The sequence below is a fragment of the Vipera ursinii genome (assembly GCF_947247035.1).
Source record: "Vipera ursinii genome assembly, chromosome: 2".
NCBI lineage: Eukaryota > Metazoa > Chordata > Lepidosauria > Squamata > Viperidae > Vipera > Vipera ursinii.
The window spans coordinates 203,882,715-203,906,985 of record NC_139513.1 but is presented as its reverse complement, the minus strand read 5'-3'; the positions used below and the strand labels follow the sequence as shown (position 1 = coordinate 203,906,985).

Sequence of the window (24,271 nt, the reverse complement as noted above, 5' to 3'; positions counted from 1 at the left end):
TGATGTATGACTGAATTTGCTGTTAAACACTGAATCATTCCAATCAAACACAATCTCTTCAGGATCTGTGGCCACTAGGTTTTTCCTAACTTCCCTGTTTTGATCATTCTGATCCTTTTTCCAGAATGCTGAACCATCATTATCATTTCTGTAATCTGCCATGTTCTTATTTCTTCCCTCACCAAAAATATTCAGTGTTTAGATTCCCATTAATCTGACAATCAGTCTCAAGACTTTATTCCACTGGAATCCCACTTGCAAATTATTTCCCTGCAACACCAGAAGGTTGCTTTTGATCCAATGATCAATTTTATCATTTTCCTTTTCTCTCTACCGCCAACTTGGGTGAAATACCTCTGAGTATGAAAGAATGCCATTAAGAGCGAGTTTTATTCCACATGACATTCGCTCTTAAGCATCATCAAGCAAACTAAGGATTTAATAGGCAGTTCATTTAGAGAGATTGTTTTACATCAGGGGGTCTTCAAACTTGGCCCTTTTATGACTTGTGGACTTCAACTCCCAGAATTCCTCAGCCAGGCAAGCTGGCTGGGGAATTCTGGGAGTTGAAGTCCACAAGTCATAAAAGGGCCAAGTTTGAAGACCCCTGGTTTACATCCACCGATACAAAGGGCTTTACACTGGACTTTCTTCTCAATTATTTCCTTGCATTCTTGATATTTTTGGTCACAAACAAGAAATATATTCGACATGGGGACAGAGGAAGAGGTAGGAAGAAGAACAATGATTTTCTTATTCAAAGAGAAACTAACTTGGAAATGAAAGGTTAGGAAAGGAGGAAATGAAACAGCACTGCAGGAGTCTAAAGGAGGAAAGAAATCAAACAAGGACACAATGGGCATCGAACTCACTGGCACAGCCCAATGACTGTAGAGCCTGTAGTTTTCCAGTTACTAAGGGCAATAATAAGAAATAAGTAAACTTGGGAGAGCGGGCAGGGTGGAGAGGAAGGAGAAATACCCAACAGGAAAAAGCAATGTAAAGTCAGATCCTTACCCGCTCTGCTTTGAAGTCTACAAAAGCACCATCCGCGTATTTTTGCTTGCTCAGAAGTTGCTTCCTCCTCTCTTGGCGTTTGGCCCGTTTCTGGAATTCCTCATTGTGGCCGTTCAAGTGCGTGGTCAGCTCCGCCAGGCTATGCAGCTTACTGTCACAGTGCCTGCACTGGAAACGGGCCCCACTTCCCAGGATGCTAAAATCCCTCTTCAAGTCCTTGCTGTGGTGGTCAGTGTAATGCATGCAGAGGAGCTCAGCCGTGCTGAAGGAGAGTTTAAAGCACTTGACGCACCGGAAAGGAAGCCACTCCATCTCTGGAGCTTCCACCTCCAATTCTGGCTTCTCAAAATCATTCCTCTCTTCTGGGGGAGGTTGCGGCTTTTCATACTCGTCCGCGTACACCGCCGTGAAGTAACCCCCAAGCTTGCTGGCATGCTGTTTCTTGGGGAATACTCCAGGGTGGCGCTTCATGTAGTGGGAGACTATGCCTTTTTTGCTGAAGGACTGGAAGGAGCAGAGGGAGCATTTCTTCTTCTCCACCGCCCTTCTCAGCTCCTCGCTTAGCTGAGGAGAGTCCTCCTTGGGGGGCGAGGGAATGATCACTTTGTTGGGCTTGTCGCTTATAGTCCTTGAGGCTGCTAAGCAATGCGTGTAGTAAGCATCAATGTCATGCCGCTTCTGGTAATGTGCAGCCAGACCTTTACGAATAGGGTTTGTGTAGGAACACAGGGCACATTTAAACAGGTTGTTCTTGCCTTCCGGCTGTGCCCGAACGTTGTTGTGTTTTATTCGGTAGTGCCTTGCTATCCCTTTCCGGGTAGAGCAAAAATACTTACAAAGCTGGCAGCGGAATACAGTGTGAGAAACCAAATGGGAACTGGAGAAATGGGAAGTTGGTAGTGAATCGTCTCCAAGGAGATCTTCTGGAGCCATCTCAGGAGAGGGCTTAATTTCAGCGAGAACTTCGGGCTCCATGGAGGCAGGGAATTTCGGAGGAGACTGTGCAAATACATCAAATTCAGGCTGGTTATGGTATTTCTCATAATGAATTTTTAGCTTCTCCAAAGTGCCATGCGTGTACGGGCACAATTTACACCTGTAAGCACCATACCCTTGCTTGAAAATCCTGCTGGTTTCCTCCACGTCATTCTGGCTCATATCAGCAGGTTGCTCCACATCATGCACAAAATCTTCTGCCGTGACCTTCACTGAAGGATGTCTCTTCTGGTAATGTGTAAGAACGCCATGAATGCGTGTGTTAATGTAAGGACAATGCCTACATTTGTATACCGCTCCTGGATTAATATCAATGTCTTGTGCAAAATCTGCAGCTTTAACCTTCATCCCAGGATGTTTTTTTCCATAATGGGTGAGAAGTCCATGCAAATTGTTATATTCAGACTGGCACACTGTACACTGGTACGGTGTAGAAGATATTGCAGGGTTCACAGAGGTGAGCTGGAGAGCTTTATCTTGGGAAAGGGTTGACTCCTCTGCGTATTCCGTGTCCAGATCCCCTTGTGGTAATGCTAACTGATCCTCTGAAATTATTCTGGCACCAAGACCATCAGATACTGGGTTCATTTTATCAACAGCATCTTTTTCCTTGATAATATCTAGTAACACTGATTCATCTCCATTCATAGCCCAAGGATGAAAAGCTTGGTAGTGATTAGTGATATCCCAAATGGAAGAAGCTTCAAAAATACAATCTCTGCATCTATAGGTTTTCATTTCTGATGGTATTAGTAAGGCTGGAGGTGAAGGATCTGGCCCTGCCCAGAGTTTTGTTGCCATATATGTGTAATCAACATAATGTTCAGGATGTCGCCTTTGGTAATGCACGAGCAGGCCGCTGGGTTCTGCGTGAGAATAGATACACCATTCACAGTGATATCCAGCTTCTATTAAACCATCCAAAAATGCCCATCTCAAAATAGATGTGACAGTGGCCTTCAAGCTTGGGTGGTCCTTTTTAATGTGCTTCCGCAGTGCATAGAAATAAGGAGATGTATAAGAGCACTGCCTGCACTTGAGAGCTCTCAATTTAGCCCTTTCTTGGTCAGAACCAGAAGTAGGAATCTGTAAGCCACCAGGGGAATTTTTCTGACCCCGGTCACAGAGGCTCCTGATGGTGGCAGTGTGCTGCCTTATCACATCCGCATTGGCTTTGAAATCGCGGTGCTTCTTTTGGTAATGAATAAGGACCCCTTTTACAGTCCGGTTTCCATAATCACAGTGCTGGCAGAAGAACATCTCGTTCTCTGCTGGAGCGACAGCACCCTCAGAGCTGTCCCTATTCTGCTGCTGCATAGAAACTGGAGGTCTATGAACGCCAGGAGGTAACTCTCCAGCTCTCATCATTGCTGCAGTCGGGGGCGCCTGCCTAATGTATTTGGCAGTCACTTTTATCTCTGGGTGCCTTTTCTGGTAGTGTACTAGTACCCCAACCACTGACCGATTGCTGTAAGAACAATGTTTGCAGTAGTAAAGCTCCGTGGTAAGGTCTGGAGGTGGAGGAGGTGGTAGGGGTGACATTTTGGGAGAGCCAGGTGATCCTAGTTCATAAGCCATCTGAGCCAGAGCAGAGCCCCTCTCTACTGACACCAGACGCATTGTTTTTTGAATCCTAAAATATGAAGCCTTCTCATCAGGATGTTTCTTCTGATAATGCACTAGGACAGAATGCATGTTGGGACTTGCAAAGGAGCAGACATCACAGTCGTAAACTACAACACTGTTGACTGCTGACTCTTTTTGGCTTTCAGATTCGGGGCTATTGCCTTTTGAAGAACTTTTGTTGTAAGCAGCCGGTATGCCACAAGTCCCACGTGCAACTGGGGTTGACGTGGTCAGGTTTTTTGGAGCAGAGTTCAGTATCTCTCTCAGCGTTTGCGATTCTGAGCTTAACCCTTCTTGTTGCTCCACTACGTAACTTGAGAATATCATTGCATTGTTAATTTTAACGGTTGGGTGCATTCTTTGGTAGTGCGGCATGAGGCTCCTAACATTTGGGCTGGTGTAAGAGCAGAAGCGACAGCGATAGATCAAATCAGAATGGTCAAAATTTAGTACGTTCATGGCTTCCGGGTGATGCTCACCATAATGCTGTTGCAGATCTTCAAAGTTTGTATAATCAATGTAACATTCAAGACACCTATACACCGCACTGTGGTCGTTGGGATCAAGAATATACCTAAAGCTGAACTTAATGTAGGGATGCATCCGCTGGTAATGAGTGCTAACACTCCTGGCAGATTTGTTGCTGAAATCACAGTGTTTACAATAGTAAAGCCTTCCGGAATCACCAAAATCTGAATTCTCATTGTTCTGATCAGATCCATATAGGCTTGCCTGGCTGCCCAGAATAGATGAATTCAGTCCTGGATCCTTCAAACCCACCGAAGAACAATAATATTCTTCCTCATCCTCAGATATAGTTAGCTCAATTTCTGCCCCATTTGTGGAGCTGTAATCATGGGGGATATTCCTGTAGGGCTCTTTCTGAGGATCTCCTGTGTCTCTTCCCCATATTTGCTGGGAAGCAAATGCCGCTATTTCCAGCAGTGGTTCTGTTTGTTCTTCTTCCTTGTCCAGTTCCACTTCTATTTCCACTTCATTGTCATCCTCTTCCTCTTCATCATCCTCTACATTAATGACTGCATCTTCTTGCTGCTTGTTCTGATTGATTTTGCTTTGCAAATTACTGGCAATCTCGTCAATTCTGGTTCTTTTCTTCACCGGGGACAGATCTAGGGGAAAGTCATTGGACATCTTTCGAGAGGCTTTCGCTACAAAGTTATTTTTAGAAGACAGTCCAAGAATTGAGGTCTGGCTTTTCTTCACAGTGCTGGGAGAAGCATGAGCATCAGGCTCACTGTCTTGCAGGGCATTAGCTGATGGGCTCTCATATTTTGGCAAGTTATCGCAAAACGAGTGCTTGTGCTGCTGATGAACCCGGAGACCTTTCAAAGTCGTTGTAGAATAATTGCACATGGTGCATTTATACGGATGCTGCGAATTGGACTGCGGAGACTGTTGCTGCTGCTGCATGGAATCCATGATCCCCCCGGACTTCCTGCCGTTTATATTTCCTCCTTCATAGGATACTGTACTTTCATTTAAAGAAGAAGCGATACTTTCAGTTTGGGAGTTCACGGCGTCCCAGTCAGACGCCACACCAGTGTGACACTGCTTATGAGCACCAAGTTTAAAAGAGCTCTTGCAGGTGAAAGGACATTCGTCACACTTGTAGACTGCCGTCTTTCCAGAGAGATGGATGTTTTCAATGTGGCGAGAAATGCTTCGCCGATGCATGGTGAGGAAAGGACAGAAAGGACACTGGAACCTATTCATAAATCTTCTAAAGGGGATCCCCTTGGTTTCCAGTAACTTGTGGCCCTCAGATCCCATCAGCTGCTCAGCAGTTAGTCCTGAGCTCTGGTGATCCATGGAGTTCAACCCATTCTCGCTGTCTAGTTCATTGAGCTCGTCATCCGAACTGGAGTCATTCAGCATACTGTTGGTATCCAGGTCAGTAGAATTTGCCATGTCACCAACCCCATAACGTGATCTGTCAGACAAATTAACAATGCCTGAGTTGTGAGGAGACTTATGTTTCATCTGAGAGTAGGAAGCGGAGGAAAATTTTGAAGAGGTGTTGGACCTGATGAGAGAATTGTTGACCGAACTCCTGTAGTTTGGGACAGTTGCGTTCGGCATCTCTCGCCCAGAAGCATTCATGGGTATGTAGTTAGAGTTTGGGGGAGGGCTTGGGGGACTCTTGTTTACAACATCTGACATATTGGTCCCATCCTGTTGTTGCCTCAGGTTGGAGAGTATTTTCACCATGCTTCGGTGCTTCTTCATCATATGATCACACCAACGTTCCCTTCGGGGTGTCTGGTAACTACACCACTCACAGCAGAAGTTGCCTCTTGATTTGGTTAAAGGCTTGACCATAGACTCCAAAATACTACGCTCAACAACTTCAGCCGGAAGCTCCTTGCATGAATCCTGCATTGAGACAGACGCAGAAGCTGATTCAGATATAGCAGCTGAAGAAGCAGGAGGGGTCGAACTCTCCTTCAGGCTGTTTTTGTGGTACATCTTCTGATGTTTTATAATCCGTGCGCGTCTAGGAGACTTGTAGGTGCAGAACTGGCATGAAAATACCTTCCCAAAGCCCTCGTGCATCATGATGTTGTAGTTTAAGGAACCAGCACTTGAGGATCCAGTTGGAGAGCTTCCAGTTTGAGCACCATGGACTTTCCGGGTATGTTCTATGAGAAGGGTTTTGGATCGGAAATAACGCACACAGTATTTACACTGGAAAAACTTGCTTGCTGATTTGGAGAGCATATGTTGGCCATAATAACCCTGGCTATGGCTATAGTAATTGCCAGTCCCCAGCTGAGCTGCATTTTGCCCTAAAAAAGAAAAGAAAAGAAATAGTAAACATTATCTGTGAAGTACACTTATTACAAGTTAGTAATAAAAGTACGACTGAAACTGAAATGTAAATTTTAACTCATACACACAGATACATAATTTTTAATGTTACTTATAGTGTGCTGAATTCATATGTATTATTTCTAAATAATTTAACCATCCTGCGCCCCCAATTACCAGTTAACAATAGCATGAAAAAAATCCAGTGCAATTTAGGCATACATACACACACAGAGACACACACTCATACACACCTCAAGTATTGTTAGCAACAAAAGGCTGCTAGCAACCAGATAAACTATTAAAGTCGTTCCATAAAACACTTATCTTGAAATGCATGCATACTATGAGTTTCGTGTACAAATAGCTTTCTAGACATCGTGTTGTAAATTCTGAATGTAACAAAAAAAAATCTGATCAAAAACTCAGCAGCGCTGAGACTCAATCCATCATATGTGGCTTTTTTTTCCTTTTTCAAACAACCCATGAACAACAGATTGCTTGAAACGTCTTGGAATCTACATTCTCAGCCATTGGGTACGGTTGCTTCCTATTGCATATGAGTAACACAGGTAGTGGTTGTCCTACAAGGCAATTCCTGGTTATTTTTATCTGTCATAAGATCCAGATATGGTGAATAGGATGGTGACGTGAGAATGCTGCAATGGGATCACTTCTCAGAATGACGTTCCAAATAGAAAGTTACCTGCCATCCCATCTGCCACTGCAAATTCATCTTTTACCAAAGAATACTCCACCTCAGCCTGGTCACTGTTCATGGAACTGAATCTTGATGGGCTAGGAGTTTCTTCAGCAACATCTGTGGGCTGTAGAAACGCAGTGTGAACATCCTGGATGTGAGCTTTAAGATCTTCATAGGAAGGTGCTCGAAAATCACAGCCGTCACACTGCAGCACCTCCATGGTCTTTGTTGCTAAGCTTTTACATTAGGAAAACCTGAAAGAGATGGAGAAGAAACATATTGCCTAAGAAAAGTTCAGAAAACTGTCACAGCAGCAGATTCAGTCTTGCGCAAATATAGGAAAAGAAATGTTCTCCAAGCGCAAGAAGTACAGCATACAGAGGAACAGTAACATTTTTTTTACAGAAATCTGGGACCTAACGTACTTGATACATTCAACTACATGACTCATAGTTACTATATGCAGAAGTCTTGCCCAATTGCCTCTGCTACTCTCACTTTACCTGTTCACCAATCCAATTCCAAAGAACAAGGAAGCATATGTTGGAAATCCATCAACAATAAAATGCATGGGAACTATTGTTGAAAAAGTTTTAGAAAGCCAAGCAGATTATTTACTTAAGACATTTAATCCCATGCTTCCTTCAAGTTTATATGGGACACATATTATATCTTATCCAATTTTAACCTTCTTAACAACCCTGTGGGTTAGGCTGACAACTGCAGCTTGTTTAAGTTCAACTAGCTTGAGTTTTAAATTGGTACGGCCACCTTCTCTTCCACTATGAGTCCAAACTTTTAACCAAAAAGCTTTTAAGCTATTTTCCCCCTTTCCAAGATTACTACATTTGATATTAGCAGCTATTACTGAATGTTGTTTTATGTAACCCCTCTCAACTCGAGAGCTTTCCAAATGTGTAGGGCCAAAATTGTGAAATTCCAAGCCTGCAAGATGGGGGGGGGGGGAATGATAGCCTAACATCATCTAGTCCTCCTTCAGTAACAGAAAATAAACTTTAGCAATATATATATATATATATATATATATATATATATATATATATATATATATATATATATATATATATATATACACACATGTATTTCTCCCAGTACTTCAGACCCCATGATTTTAAGTATGTTGAATAAATACTTGATAAATTCTATAGTGTCTACGCTTCTGAGAAATTATCATTGAGTAAGTTGAAAATATGTAGCAGACTAGGACAAGATACCTACTTATTTTCATACAGCAACTGTATGCTAGCTTTGACTAATCCAGCAGCTATTACCTTAATGAGCTGCTTATTTTAAAGTCTCCTCACGTAATTCAGGTCATATTTAGTCTAGGAGCTCCACCAGACCAAAAGATGGAACAGCAGCCCAAATGAGCCTTGAGGAAAATCCCATCTTCTCATTGTCATGTAAATATGAGGTTATGTTTATGAAATGTTTAAAGCTGAACGGTCTCCCACCCTTATTACAAAGAAAACGCAGTGCTACCAAGATCCTGCATCAGAAGAAAATTCCTCTCAGTGGCATGGCTTTAAAAATGTGGACATACTGAGGGGAAACGCACGTCCACTGCAATATCTTGGTGCCCCACTTCACCTTCCTCTTTGCACTGAAAGACTAAAAGCTGGCCCTGCCTTCTTTTCAGCTAACAATGTTAACAAGAATCAGGAGACTCAAAATCTTTTATGTGCAAGCACCAGACCAGACTGTGTGGAAGAGGTTGCTATCTGCTCTGGATCAAATTACAGCAGTGAACACAGAGGCCCCACCCCGTAAGTCTCCTTTTGCACAGTCCATTAGACCTGAAAACAATCTCTTTCTCTCCCCCACCCACCCACCCCTTTTGCCATGGTGCAGCAGACGACTCTTGAATTCAGAATGCTCCAGAGGAAAAAGCAGGAGAGAAAATAATGAAACGGATCTTCTCACTGTCCATCTTCTTAAACTTCCTCCCCCAGCATAGTCCTTTCATCTAAGTCAAACAAGCCACAGCTCTCTGAATGTGTTTATCACACTTTCAAGAGATATGAGCTCCTGCGTCACTGACGCTTTAAGACTCACTAAGCTGTCCTAGTCCTATGAGCTTTAGGAGGGAGAGAGAGAGAGAGAGGGGTAGAGGGGGAGAGAGAGAGAAAGAGAGAGACAGAGCAGCCATTTTAGCTCAGACAAGCCATGTATTAAGTAAGGGAGAGATAGTCTTAGAGCTTCTAGCCTGCACACAACATGGCTTCACTTATCTCAGCCTCATCTCCAGCACACAATATTCTCCAGCTTCCCCTTTGCTTTCCAAGACCAGGGTTAGAAACCCAACATTTTAAGATGTTCTTTTTTCCCTTGAAGGAGAAAGAACAGATGCCTAAGAGTTCAAGGTTGCAATCAAACCAGCTTTTTGCCTCCTCTCTTTAAGAAAGCCATGGACAAAATACCTCTGAAGGTTCTTCCAACCCTCAATGACCCATCAGCAACAAGCCTTTGCTTAAGCAAAAAAAGGACTGGCCAGGTGGCCTCCCCTCCGGTCCAAAGCAAAGAAGCAGTAATGCAACCAGATTATTATTATTATTATTATTATTATTATTATTATTATTATTATTATTATTATTATTATTATTATTATAAAACAGGATGGATAGAAGAAAGGAAGGCAGACGGAGAACAGGGAGAAAGAAAGAAAAAGCAAAGGGACGAGAAAAGTCTTCCACAGTATGAGCTTTAACCTCATGGGAGTCATTCTTCTATCCACAGAAGACATACCATCTGACTCTGCCTGCCAGATTCCAAAGTCTAATGACCTTTGTTAATCACCAGCCAAGCTGTCTGCTTAGCAAGCCTTGCCAATAGGCACACCCTTCTACACAAAGGCTGGAGCTATTCTTTTGGAGAGAGGTTCTCTTGAAAGCTCCATTGTGTGTGGAAACCAAGGGGAAAGAGAAAAGAAAAAAAACCTGCGGGGAATCTCTTCCTTTACATACTGGATGGAGTCTTCCTTTAAGGACTGAAAGGAACCAAAAGAAGAGAAAAAGAAAAAAGAAAAGGGGAAAAAAAGAAGCAGGACTTTCTCTGCTGTGTGATCCTCCTTGTTTAGAAAGTTTAGAAAGATCTCACCTCAGCTTAGGAATCAGAAGGAAGAAACAAATGAACCAACTCCCTACAACAGGGGTCTTCAAACGTGGCCCTTTTATGACTTGTGAACTTCAACTACCAGAATTCCTCAGCCAGGCACACTGGCTGAGGAATTCTGGGAGTTGAAGTCCACAAGTCATAAAAGGGCCACGTTTGAAGACCCCTGCCCCACAAGGTTAAAAAAAAAGAAAAGAAAAAGCAAATGAGAGTTGTCAGTACCGCATGGTTGCTTTTCTTGAAGCTTCTTCTAAAAGTTATTAACTCCGGCCTACCCATGAGGAAACCACTCCACTTGTTCTGTAGCAAAACAGAATGCAGAGCAATGCAATTGTCAACTATTAACAAGGACAACTGTTCCAGGACGGATCTGGCTGAACTGAGCAGAAGCTGAGCTGAAGAAAAGCACACCCGACACCCGGATTCTCATAGTTAAGAGGTTGCTGGCTCAGCTTTTGTTTGTTTCAAAGGAGGTTTTACAAAAAACAAAGAAACAAACAAAAAAAACACCACGCTGGAGAACTGCATTGATCAGTATACATTATTTAGCATATAATCTCCAACTATAAGACAATGCCCCTGCCTTTAATAACTTTATTTTATGGTCAGTTATTTCTGAGTGATCTTCAGTTTCACGTTTTCACCAAAATCTGAATAAACCATTTCCTTATTATTTATTGATTACTTCTAGAACGTTTGAAGATACAGATGAGCTTCCTCCAAAGGCCTTCCGTGGTTTAAGTGGTAAAAATAGAGTGTCTGTATTTTTCTTTGTCTTGGGAAGATAAGAGAGCAGGGAGAACCATCTGTCAGCCAAAGAATGGAGCTTTTCACTGCCGATGTTAATATGCTGTCAAGATGCACGTGAAAGAGAGAATATATGGAAACAATATTGGCATGTTTGTCCATAATGACAAAGACAGCAGTGGCATACTGCCCATGAGATTATCGATGGATTTTATGCAGTAACAAAATAAAAAGAAACCCAAAAGACTAAGAAAGTTACTCAAAATCTGGCTGCCAAAGAAAATGTTAAAAATTTGGCAACCAAGAGAAAAATATGCAACCATAAAAATATCATTAATATTTGTTCACAACAAAGTGAAGTCACAGCTGCCAGTTCTTTAGCTGGTGTTCACCTTCATATGCATCAAATTGTTTCCAGGAATCTAGGATGTTGTGATATTACGGGTATAGTGTTATGTGCTGATCCAAGCAATGTGGCCTTCTGCAATTGACAGATGAAAATTTTGTCAGTGTGCAGATAGAAAATCTGCTGAACATCCAAGGTGAAGGTATCATCAATGATTTTTTGGCATGGCTACCAATGTGCCAATAACCACTGGGGTCAGTGTCTTATGCCCTGATCTTTTAATTAGTAAAGGTAAAGGTAAAGGTTCCCCCGCACATGCGTGCTAGTTGTTTCCAACTCTAGGGGCTGGTGCTCATCTCCGTTTCAAAGCTGAAGAGCCAGCGCTTGTCCGAGGACATCTCCGTGGTCATGTGGCTGACATGACTAGACGCCAAAGGCGCACGGAATGCTGTTACCTTCCCACCGTAGTGGTCCCTATTTTTCTACTTGCATTTTTACGTGCTTTCGAACTGCTAGGTTGGCAGAAGCTGGGACGAGTAACAGACGCTCACTCTGTTACGCGGCACTTGGGATTCGACCCGCCAAACTGCTGACCTTCTGATCGACAAGCTCAGCGTCCTAACCCACTGATCCACCATGTCCCCAGATCTTTTAATTACTATTATTTAATAAAACAACTGTTTGATTATTCTCATAATTTGCATTAGGAAACATTTTGGAGGGATTAAGAATTGAAGAGACCTTAAAGAAGGTTGCAAGGAGCTATGCACTGCACTGAAACAACCATGTATGAGAGATGAATATACCGCATAGTTTCAAACCCCATTTAATGTGGAGAACTCCAAAGTCTAGAGCAGTGTTTTTCAATCTTACAAACTTTAAGACATATAGACTTCAATTCCCAGAATTCCCCAATGGCTGGGTAGTGAATTCTGAGAGTTGAAGTTCATGTAGCTTAAAGTTGTCAAGGTTGTGAAGACTGGGGTAGAGCACAGGGTCCAGCTCCGTTATCAGTCAAGTTCCCAAGTGGGAATCTGGATAGAAAATCCTATTTGCTCCAATGTAAGTAGACCTATCAAAGGCAATCCAGAACTCTTTATTTATTTCAATTCCTGATCACACAGAAAGCTATATCTATAATCCAGCAAACACAAAAATCATTTAGGTCTCCCCACACATTCAGGTAAATACTTAAACAGCATTTATCTAAAATTCTAATCCCACTATATTTGCATTCTAGATCAAAGAATAGCGAAATTGCTTCCAGGCTTAGAAACTTTTTTCCGTTTTTAAAAGATTACATATTTGAATATTATAATGTGACATAAAAATTCAGAGATTTCATGGAAGGAAGAAAAGAGAGTAAAAAGTTGTAATGACTTCTATCTGTCCCAGCCATTGTTTAAAATTATTCAGTATGTGAAATCTTTCAACCTTCAAACATAGGTCTCTTTAATTAACATGATAGCACACACACACATGTATGAGCAGGCATATCAGAATTGATTGGGGGATAATTACAGTTTATTTAAATAAAAGCATGCTGGACTTTTTTCTAAAACCTAGCTCAAGAAGGATCTTAAGTTCCATGTAGGAAGATGAGTAAGGAAGGAGCAATCCTTTGTTGGAGAAAAACCAGTGGTGGGATACAAATACCTGAACTATCGGTTCTCTTATTGGATGCAGGCCCGGGCCTCCAAGACCTAGAACAGACTTCTGGAAGTGGCATCCATGCACTTTCGGTGGGCCATTCTAGCCTGGGAAGCCTCCTCCAGGCCTCTGAGGCCTAGATGGACTTCTGGAAGCAATGTGCGTTCAGCTGGTTCTCTGAACTCAGCAAAATTTAGCTACCGGTTCTATGGAACCGGTGCGATACAGCTGAATACCACCACTGAGAAAAACTGTTATGAATCCTCCAAAGATACACTCGTAGAGAAGTTCTGCATTTTTCATACATTTGAGCAAGCATCTCTTAATAGAATCCAGAAGGCCATAGCATCGGCCTCATCTTTTTTTTATTTTCTACGCTGGAGAGAGATTACTCTACCCAAAATAAGCATTGAAACAGCAATGTGATTCAACAGCCAACTAATTATAGATCTTACAAAACCTTCAATTTCCCGGCTACAGAAGTCTTGATTTTAAATCACGAAACGCTAAGCAGTCCTAATGCAAAGCCTCCTCCTGCTACCTTAGATTGCTGGTGAAGTATTTTACATACAAACCTGGGAGTGTCTTTAGGACAAATATTTTGACACTTTTACAAAATATTGTGAACGGTCATCTCTGTATCATCCATATTAGATCTACTGCAAACACAGCACTATCTCCTGAAAACTGGCCAATCAGAAACTAGATTTGCAATGGGCAGCTCCCTTTTTAGTAAGGAATTTCCTCCTGCTATCTGGTTTCAACTATGTTCTAGTTCTATGCATAGGCAACTACCAAATATGCTCAAAATCATTTGCAAATCTTCTCCAATCCAAAGTTCCAAAGTTCAACGGAAGAACATCACAATGGGAAACAAGGGTTAATGGTTAGTGTTAACCCTGAATTGTTTGTGCATGTGTGAGATTCCAGTATGCTTCACAAGTAAAGAACTGATAGAAGCCTATCTCAGTTTAGTTTGAACAAACCAACAAATGATAGCCATACTAAATGTTAATTGTGCATTCTCAATATAGACTCACCTTAAGTTCTTCTGGGCATGAAATATTTAGAAGAAATATGAAAGTAATGGAAAATAGCCCTTTTTAGTAGCGCTGAGGCAACAGAAAGGAAATGGGTGACAGGATGTGACTATATAGATAGAAAAGCAACCAGACGTGGTGCAGTGACCTTGAGCCCAAGAGAAAGTTTAATACGTGAAGGCCATCTGCCTCTGATAGGTTTAATGTGGCAAAGGAGCAGAAGGAAGGAAGTAGATTGATGCCTAGCTAGTTAAAAAGACTTCATGAATACTAGAGTAACTACCAAGCTGCAATTTGTGGCTTCGTGGGAGAGGGTTAAAATTTTCTAAGACATATATGAAGAAGATCACACTTGAATGTCTGGTTACTAAAAAAAAAAGACTTTAAGAGGCTTTTGCATGTATACATACAAACAAACTCAACGTAAGTTTGAGACTCAGCAGACCTCTACAAACACTGTTACAAAAAACCAGGAGATCACTCCAACATTAAGAGATGTTCTCCTGGTCAACTTGCAAATGGTTCAGCTCTTAAAGGAAAATTCCAATATCTCCATTCAGAGAGCAACTTTAAGCAGTAGGGGTGGACAAAAAAGTACTTTTCAACAGAGCAAAACTTAAACAGATTTGCATGAAAAGTTGGGAGAGCTTCACTGGACACCCTCAATCATACAAACAGAAGCAAATAAACATGGAAGTCCTTCTTGTTGGAATTAGGTTCCAGCATTATATAATACAATACAAGGTGTGCAATAAGTGCTGGCTTGGATACAGCGTGGGTGTGACTTATATTTGTGTTGTATGACAAGGAAGTAGGTAACATGCAAGTGGAAATCTATTCATGCAGGTATATATGGTTAAAGATATGTGATTATAAATATGGTGGAAAGATAAGAAGTGAATCAATGTTTTATTCTAATATTACAAATCCACTTTATTTTATTTATTTATTTATTTATTTATTTATTTATTATATTTTTATACCGCCCTTCTCCTGAAGGACTCAGGGCGGTGTACAGGGCAATAAATATAAAAAACAGAATATAAAAGTTAAAATACAATTAAATATAATTGTATTATATTGAGTCCAAAGGGAGGAAAGGATTCTCAGGATTCCTGTTTTCCAAAGGAATGTATTTATTTTTTATTTTCCTTTCCCAAAATAAACCTCTTTCCAAAGAAAACAATATAATTAAAAAGAAAACATAAAAATATTAATACAATCAATTAGCATTTTTTTAAAAGAGCAATAAAGAATGTAAAACAAGAAAAAAATGTAGATGCGTTGATGCCTAGTGGTTTGACATCTTGATGTCATCTTTTTACCATTCAAACATTTTGCATCATGTTCTATTAATTAATTTTTTTTAACCTTGTACCATAGCTTTTCCATTGTCAAACTATATTAAAATCAATAATTTTTATTTTAAAAATATGAACTGTTTTAAAAAAGGTATGAAATGTAACTTAATATCATTTTACAGACCAAAGAGTGAAATTAAAATAAATATTTTAATCTATATCTGCTAAAGAGCAGCAAAGGAGAATACAGATCAGATAATATTAAGAGAGTGCTTGACAGAGTAAGGTCTCAAAATCTTAACTTAATGGATATGTAAGATAGGGGCCTCTCCTCTAGACATCAATAAAATAAGACATTGGAAACAAACATAAAAACTGATTATGTTCCAAATGTTCTGGTTTGTCAATTAATGGCATTCTATATAGACTTACGTCTGCTTTTGCCACATGTAAAGGTTCCCCCGCAAACGCGTGCTAGTCGTTTCCGACTCTAGGGGCCGGTGCTCATCTCCGTTTCAAACCCGAAGAGCCAGCGCTTGTCCGAGGACGTCTCCGTGGTCATGTGGCTGGCATGACTAGACGCCAAAGGCGCACGGAACGCTGTTACCTTCCCACCATAGTGGTCCCTATTTTTCTACTTGCATTTTTACGTGCTTTTGAACTGCTAGGTTGGCAGAAGCTGGGACGAGTAACAGGCGCAGGATTCGACCCGCCAAACTGCCAACCTTCTGATTGACAAGCTCAGCATCCTAATCCACTGATCCACCACGTCCCTTGCCACAGGAGGGGAAAGAATTCGATTCTCCAGATGTTATTTGAAGAGCCTTACAAATCATAAAAGTTGGTGCATATTCTCACATTTCAGTGACTCCAGAAATCTAAACCCAATCTCAACTGAAAGTTGTAACCATCTATTTTTCTCCTATTTGCTGATATTATCCCATTGTTGCTTAATTAATCCAATTAATTTCTACAGCATGCCTTATAGTGTTGTTATAACACTGTGGTGTAAGAACAGTGGTTGTCAACCTTTTTTTCACCATGGACTCCCTTTAAATACCTTTTGTGGCCACCGCCCATGGCCGTGGACCCCCAAGATCTAATTCAAGATTCAAATCATAACATTTCTTCAAGCCTTCACAGACTCCCTGTGTTATCACGGCCCCCTCCTCAGGAATCCGCTGACCACAGGATGAGAACCACCGGCGTAGAGCATTGTTCCCCAAACCTGCTGCACTCCAGTTATAATATATAATGAACTGAGGTCTAATCCAATACGTCCGGATGATGCCGGTTTAGGCAAGACTAGATTATGTATGCCATAGAAAACACTACTTAACCAGTCTGTTGCAGCCTTGTGGCTGCAGTGGGATAATTGGTGAACACTGAAACAACTAAGATGAATTTAAGTTTCAGTTCATTAGAGGGACAATTCTGCTTCAAGCTCAATGACTTGATTTTTTTTCCCAGAAGAGAAAAATGTAACAGAATGTGATGCTTTCCTTGAAAACAAAGACATTAGGGTGAAAATCAGTTTGATGGCTTTGGGCTTCATACTGCATTCCAGTATGAAACTCTGGTTTGAACTCAACAACTGTTTTATAAAAGTTTATAAGTGGGGAGTCTGTAATGCTGTATTTTACTAATGTAAAATTTTGATCCTATACATATCCCTGAAGTAATTCTATTAAATACAGTGGCATTTACTTCAGAGTAGATATGCAAATAATTGTGCCATGCCTAGGTTGTATTTCTTCTTCAACTTTTGTCATATGGACTTCCCTTTGTTTAGATGTTTCCCATGGTTTCGTATTTTGTACCTGAATGTAATAATGCCTCTTATTTTATTTATTGATAATATATATAAATGATGCATTGATGTCTAAATGGCTTGACATCTTCTCATCTTTTTTTCTTATTATCATTCAAACATTTTGCATTGGGTTCTATTAAGTACACTATTATTTCTACCTGGTTTCAAAATTTACCTGTTTTCAAATTATATAATAATCAACTTTTTTTTATTAAAAATGGAACTTTAAAAAAGTTATGAATTGTAGCTTAATTTTTCACATCAATAAAATACTAACTTGTCGATTAAAAATAGTTATAATTAAGTCTCATCGTGATCAAGACAAACTTATACTAGCCACTCATATGAAAACAAATCAAATTATATTCATGGAGACTTCTGTCTTTCATCTCATAAAACTAATTCTGTCCAGAATAATTAACAGTTCTCAACTTTTGAAAATTATAGACTTCTAGTTTTCAGTCCAAAATCATTTCTGTAAAGACATAGACTAGATGAGAACAGTTTATTCTCTTGCACATGCTGCTGGAGCTGAGCTAAGTAAGCCAGAATGCATAAGACAATAAAGGGACAGGACAATCAAGTGCAGAAGAGAAACAGAATTCCTATTCTGCTGAATTTGAAACCTGTCACAAATGAGAAGCATTATATGCTCTTTCCTAAATGAATAAAAATTGTTATCTAAAAATTATGAAACTCCTTCCGTGATGTCATAAAATGCTAGATTGAAATGCCAGTGAACGTGCTTCAGGGTTAAGGTCTGCACTGTTTTTAAAAAGAAAACTATGTAAAATACTTAAACTCAATTCAGTCTGAGCAGATTAAAGGACAGAATTTATTATCAGCATGCTTATTAAAAAAAAAGTGCTGGCTAACCTTTTTGGCAGTGTGCCACAAACGAAGGCCAAAGTATGAGATAATGCAATTGTAATGCAATCTATGCACAGCCCCACATTATATGAGTCAAAAGCAAGCCACAGTCATAGAAGGAAGTGCAACCAGGCCTAGGAGGCCTCATTTCCTATTCTTGGAATGCCACCCAATCCTACAGTGTCTCCTCTTGCACGCTGGAGGGTGAAGGGTCTAGTGACGGTGTTCTTCAGGGCAATTCTTTGATGTTGTGGGCTTCTTATTCCTTTGGTTGGCCATTGTGAGAACAGATTTCTGCACTAGATGGGTCTAAGGCACAGGTCTGCAACCCGCGGCTCCGGAGCCGCATGCGGCTCATTCAGCCGTCTCTTGCGGCTCCCAGTCCTCTGCCATGTGCAGTCCAAAAAAAATAAAATAAGTGTGACTAAAAAAAGTTCAACCAATCAATTCAAATATGCAGGGTAGGTGCATATCTCGCCTTGGCTCCACTCTTCAGTCAAACCCTGTTCTGCACATGCACGCATGTACGTGCCTGTGCACACATTTTTTGCGGCTCCCAGTTTTTCCTTTTGTGAGGCAACTGGTTCCGAGTAGGTCTTTCACTGTTTCAGGTTGCTGACCCCTGGTCTAAGGTCTGATGCAGCAGGCCATTGCTCATGAGCTTATGTTAAGAAAATTACCTCAGCACTGAAAGCAAGGAGTGTATTTCCCCCCCCCATTCCCGCTATTTAGGGTCCTGGTCAAAACAGATTTCAGGCTTTTCTTTTGCGTGCATACGTCCCTTCTCAATTGTGATAGCAGCTAATTCAGTATGTTTAAATATAAAGAAAATCCAGAATAACTGCACTACGTGAATTAAATATTGTCATTAATATGATGCAATTTGCTACTAGATTGGCAGATAAACTCCAGACAAATGCAAAAAAAGAGTACCTTACAAAACAAATTAGGATAAATATTACCAAAGCATTTGTAGTCAGAAACGGAGAATAAGCAGCATTGCATTAACTAAAAAAATTAATTAATGCAACATCTGAATCTACTTTACCTAAATAGCTTTTTCCTTGAGTTCATAAACAAGCTTATCAGGGAGAATATTATAAGAGATCTTACCTACCAAAAGAATTTCTGCAGAGAGCAAAGTATCTTGATTTATATATATTTTCTTCCTTTTCTCAGGAGGCTGTGAATTTTGATTTTATCAGGCTTAATTTCCTAAAGGACCAACTTGTTGCAACTGCTCTAAGCAGTTGCATTTTATTTATGTGTATATATCATATTCCAACTCGCTTTCCTTGCACTCATTCAAGAACTTGAACTATTGGGCCTAAGGACTCATCCCCTCTACCTACTGCTTCTCCTAATCCCAATTTGCGGGATTCCAATTCTCCTGCAAGGAATTCTGGGAACAAGTTTTTTCTCTGACTCTGGAAACATTACCCTAAAGATGAAAGACGAAACAGAAGATGTAGCCTGTTGTAAGCCCAGGGCATTAAACACCGTACACATGGAGGAGAAAGTATATAGTTTTGATTAAAACTGTTCTTGATTCCATTTAGGCTCCAGATTGTTCTGATCCCTGGAATATGATAGTGACTAAATTTCTTTTCACCAATGGACTGCTTGTTGTTGTTTTTTTCATTCCATCCCATAGTTGGCCTTCTGAAAATTGTAACACTTTGTAAGATTCTAGGACAGGGGTAGGTGCCCTTGGCTCTTTTATGACTTGTGGACTTCAACTCCCAGAATTCCTGAGCCAGCCACGCTGAGGGAAAAGGGAGAGGTTTCCAAGTTGAGCCATGTTGGCTCAGGAATTCTGGGAGTTGAAGTCCACGAGTCATAAAAGAGCCAAGGTCGCCTACCCCTGTCCTAGGATAAATGGACAATAGCTCTACCCCATAAAGACAGGTTTTAATTGCACAATCCTGGTGGGCCACTAAATAGCAATCTGAACCAGCATGGCAGCTGACTGAGGGCAAATAATTGAGAATCCCATATTTGACATGCAGCTAAATTAATTGAACATGGCAGCGTTTTCTTCTACCTCCCAAGATTTAAGCCTGCCTTCCCAAGAAATGTTTCTCTGGCCTTTGATGTGACTTAAAAACAAAACCAAGCTGGAAATGACCAAGCTGGACAGCAACAGAAAATAAAAGGTTAATGCTGGAAATACAAAGAGCTTAAAACAGATTGTTTCAAGGTTAGGTACATATTGCAAAAAGAAGCAAAATCGTTCTCAGCAAAAGGTTAAAAACCTTCAGAAGGCTTTGAAAGGACTCATCAGACAGAAGCTTTGATCTGGAAAGAGGACTTTTCAGTGAACATTTTCTCATCCTTACAACACTGACAACAACAAAATAAAGAGCGCAAGGAAGGCAGGAAGAGTAAATCAAGTTAACTAGAATAGGAACTGTCTCAGGAGGAGGAACCTCCTTATGTTGCTTAATTACAATTCCCAGTGTGGCTCACCAATGGCCATGAGAACTGGAACTATTGGAAGATCAAGAACATCTGCAGGGCTTCAGTTCCCCCCCCACACACACACACACACATACACAAACTCACTCGCAGACATTCAGGAATTGAAACCTAGCAAAGATTAAACATGAAGGCTACAACCTAGAATCATGGCAATTCTTTTTCTCTGTCAGTTATCTGCTTGTTTAGACATTCTGTAGCCAAGTTACAATGAAAGGAAGAAAAGTATAGGCAGCTCAAGAGGAAAAAAAAGGGGGGGAATGCACATCACTAAAGAACAAGGATAGAGGGACAATGAACAAACAAAAGACCCTGACCAATAATGTGTGTGTGTGTGTGTATGTGTATGCATATATATATATATAAGGTAAAGGTAAAGGTTCCCCCGCACATGCGTGCTAGTCGTTTCCAACTCTAGGGGCCGGTGCTCATCTCCGTTTCAAAGCCGAAGAGCCAGCGCTTGTCCGAGGACGTCTCCGTGGTCATGTGGCCGGCATGACTAGACGCCAAAGGCGCACGGAACGCTGTTACCTTCCCACCGTAGTGGTCCCTATTTTTCTACTTGCATTTTTACGTGCTTTCGAACTGCTAGGTTGGCAGAAGCTGGGACGAGTAACAGTAACTCTGTTACGCGGCACTCGGGATTCGACCCGCCAAACAGCCGACCTTCTGATCGACAAGCTCAGCGTCCCAACCCACTGAGCCACCGCGTCCCTATATATATATAGCACCGGCCCCTAGAGTCGGAAATGACTAGCACGCATGTGCGGGGGAACCTTTACCTTTACTCTACACACACACACACACACACACACAAATATATATATATATATATATATATATATATATATATATATATATATATATATATATATATATCCATGCTAAGATAGGTAACAGGTTACAAATATTTGAAGGAGAGCATTTTCATTTTCTAAACGATAGGATAGTTTTTAGTAGTGTGAAAAGTAGAGCTCGCTTAAATATTCTATCAAGCCTAATTATATATTAAAAGTGCTTAATAGATCATTCTTGTTTGTATGCTAATTTCTTGGGGAAAAATGTTTTCTATTGGGATTCTCATACCAAGGTGGATTTGTCTTTTCAAGCTCTCTCTTCCTTTCAGCAATCTGTCGATTTTTGTCTTATTTTTTAAAAAAATTGTTAACAATTGTTCTAGGTCTGCTTTTTTGTGATACAGCTGTGATAATAAAAATTGAGTAAATTTAAGGACAGTTTTAAAAAAAAACATTTATTTGAATTTTTATTTAAAATATTTTTATACTTTGATGATTTAACTCTCCAGAACATTCCTAAATATATTCTTCCATGAGAACTGCATATGTATAGCACTAATTATGTAAAAAGCCAATTATCATGTTCCTATGTTTTAATTTTTTATCTGCTATAAAATATGCATTCCTTACACTTTTCCTGTTCAGTGCTCTTCGTTTCTGCTTCCGTAGCCAGCAAATATGCCAAGCAGTATATGCAGCTTGAGCTGCCTTTGCTGTATATTCTTTTCTCCTCCTAATTATTTCTGAATTAATATCTTTGGGGGGGAAAAAGTAGAGAGACTACATCTGGCTCAGTTTTCCCTTTTTCTTTGAAGAAATAAAACTAAATCTGCCGAAGAAAATTCTTTCTCCAGATGACAGCCTTGTGTATTTAGCAGACATCCCAAATCATGGTTTCTTAATCGCTTGTAGGTAGGGAATAATTTCAAAGCTCCTGAGACAACCTATCTACCAGCAGGGTCATTTAGGGAAAACAAGGCCACAGTCTGGTTTTAATTTAGACAAGCTACGGCCAAGCTGATACTCTCTGGCTTGTAACTAGCTTTCAGTGCCAGGAGATGGAACCAGCAAACCCAGAGGGTACCCGTTGGGAAAAAAACTATCTTGGACTAGTTTTTCCTGGTTCAAGGCCATCTCAGCTTGAAGATATTGAGCCCTCGATGCATAGTAGTGGGATATGTAGTCACTGAGCATCATAAACATGAATTTTTGGACAATAATAAGAACAACCAGCCTGCCATAATTGTATTAAAGGCGAATGATTTACATAGCGCAGGAAGGAAGGAAGGAAGGAATAAAATTTCCTTATATTTGGAGAGTCTTAGCGAAAATCAGGAGGAAAAAGTATTTTTAGGCAAAGGAGGACTTTTGTGAGGTGCTTTAAACATAGCTGTTTACAGTCTGTGTGGTCTGGCATGGGGTCGATGAGAACTATGATAAATTGGAATGACTACAACTCCCTATCACAGTTCTTCCTGTTGCTCCTTTGGTCTTGAAGGAGGCTAGCTGTGAATAGGAAGGTCAGAGTGCAGAGCCCATTTCTGATATTAACTCAATTAGTTTATAAGAGAGAAGATTATCTGCTGCATGCACAAGTGTGCTCACACAACGGAGTCAATATGGAGACGTAAGTATTTGACCCTACAACTGAAGATTAAAACAATCTTATATATATATATATATAAATTCTTTATTAGCAATTTGAATAATTTACACAAATAATGAGCTGTCATAAGTTGTGACTATATCCTGTGGATAGCCTTGGGTTAGGCCAAAACAGGAAAGAAAGATTTAATTAGCAAGGTGTATTCTGAGCTTGTCGATCAGAAGGTCGGCAGTTTGGCGGATCGAATCCCAAGTGCCACGTAGCAGAGTGAGCACCTGTTACTCGTCCCAGCTTCTGCCAACCTAGCAGTTCGAAAGCACGTAAAAATGCAAGTAGAAAAATAGGGACCACTGCGGTGGGAAGGTAACAGCGTTCCATGCACCTTTGGCGTCTAGTCATGCCGGCCACATGACCACGGAGACGTCCTTGGACAAGCGCTGGCTCTTTGGCTTTGAAACGGAGATGAGCACCGGCCCCTAGAGTCAGAAACGACTAACACGCATGTGCGGGGGAACCTTTACCTTTATATACATATATATTATATATATATGTGTGTGTGTGTGTGTGTGTACCTACGCAAACACAGAGACAGAGGATTAAATTAATTCTTACTAACTTATCTAATGGAAAATAAAAATCTTGTCTTTTCCCCAGAGTTACAGGGAGTCCTCAACTTATGACCACACAGCTGAGCCCAAAATTTATGTTGCTAAGTGAGACCATTAAGTGAGCTTTGCCTCATTTTATGACCTTTTCTTGCCACAGTTGTTAAGTGAACTACTGCAGGTGTTAAGTTAGTAACATAATAGTTAAGTAAATCTTGCTTCCCCAGAGACTTTGCTGATCAGAAGGTCACAAAAGGGGATCACGTGACCCAGGAACACTGCAACTGTCATAAATAAGGAGCCAGCTGCCAAGCATCTGAATTTGGATCACATGGCAGTGGGAATGCTGCAATGATTGTAAATGTGAAAAACCGTCCATCAGTCATTTTTCCCCCAGTGCTGTTGTAACTTCAAACAGTTGCTGAATGAACTTTTATAAGTCAAGGAATACCTGTATATACATCATAGCTACTTGATGTATTCCCTGCAAAGGAACAATATGCAAACATAAGGATTGTATGATCCATGAAAATAAGTAATGTTCAGCTTTCAATGGAAACCTGTTAAATATACCAGCAGATGCTATAGAAAAATACTTTTAGATACCACCTTACTGCTGACAGACAAGCAAGCAATGCACAGTTGGCAGTGATTATAATCATAAAAAGTGATCCATTTAGCATACTTAACCATCACACCTCTGAGATGTCATCAC

General features: G+C 40.5%; 1 protein-coding gene across 11 annotated transcripts in view; it reads right to left on the bottom strand.

The window, feature by feature from the left end:
- Positions 1-24,271, bottom strand: part of ZNF462 (zinc finger protein 462) — a 176,447-nt gene that overhangs the window by 88,669 nt on the left and 63,507 nt on the right. For all 11 annotated transcript variants that reach the window (XM_083352498.1, XM_083352502.1, XM_083352505.1 and 8 more), the window contains exons 2-3: positions 7,175-7,425; positions 1,018-6,446 (exon numbers count right to left, since the gene is read on the bottom strand). In XM_083352498.1, coding sequence (XP_083208624.1) covers positions 1,018-6,446; positions 7,175-7,391 — 5,646 coding nt within the window. In that variant the 5' untranslated portion in view covers positions 7,392-7,425. The remainder of the gene's footprint in view (positions 1-1,017; positions 6,447-7,174; positions 7,426-24,271) is intronic.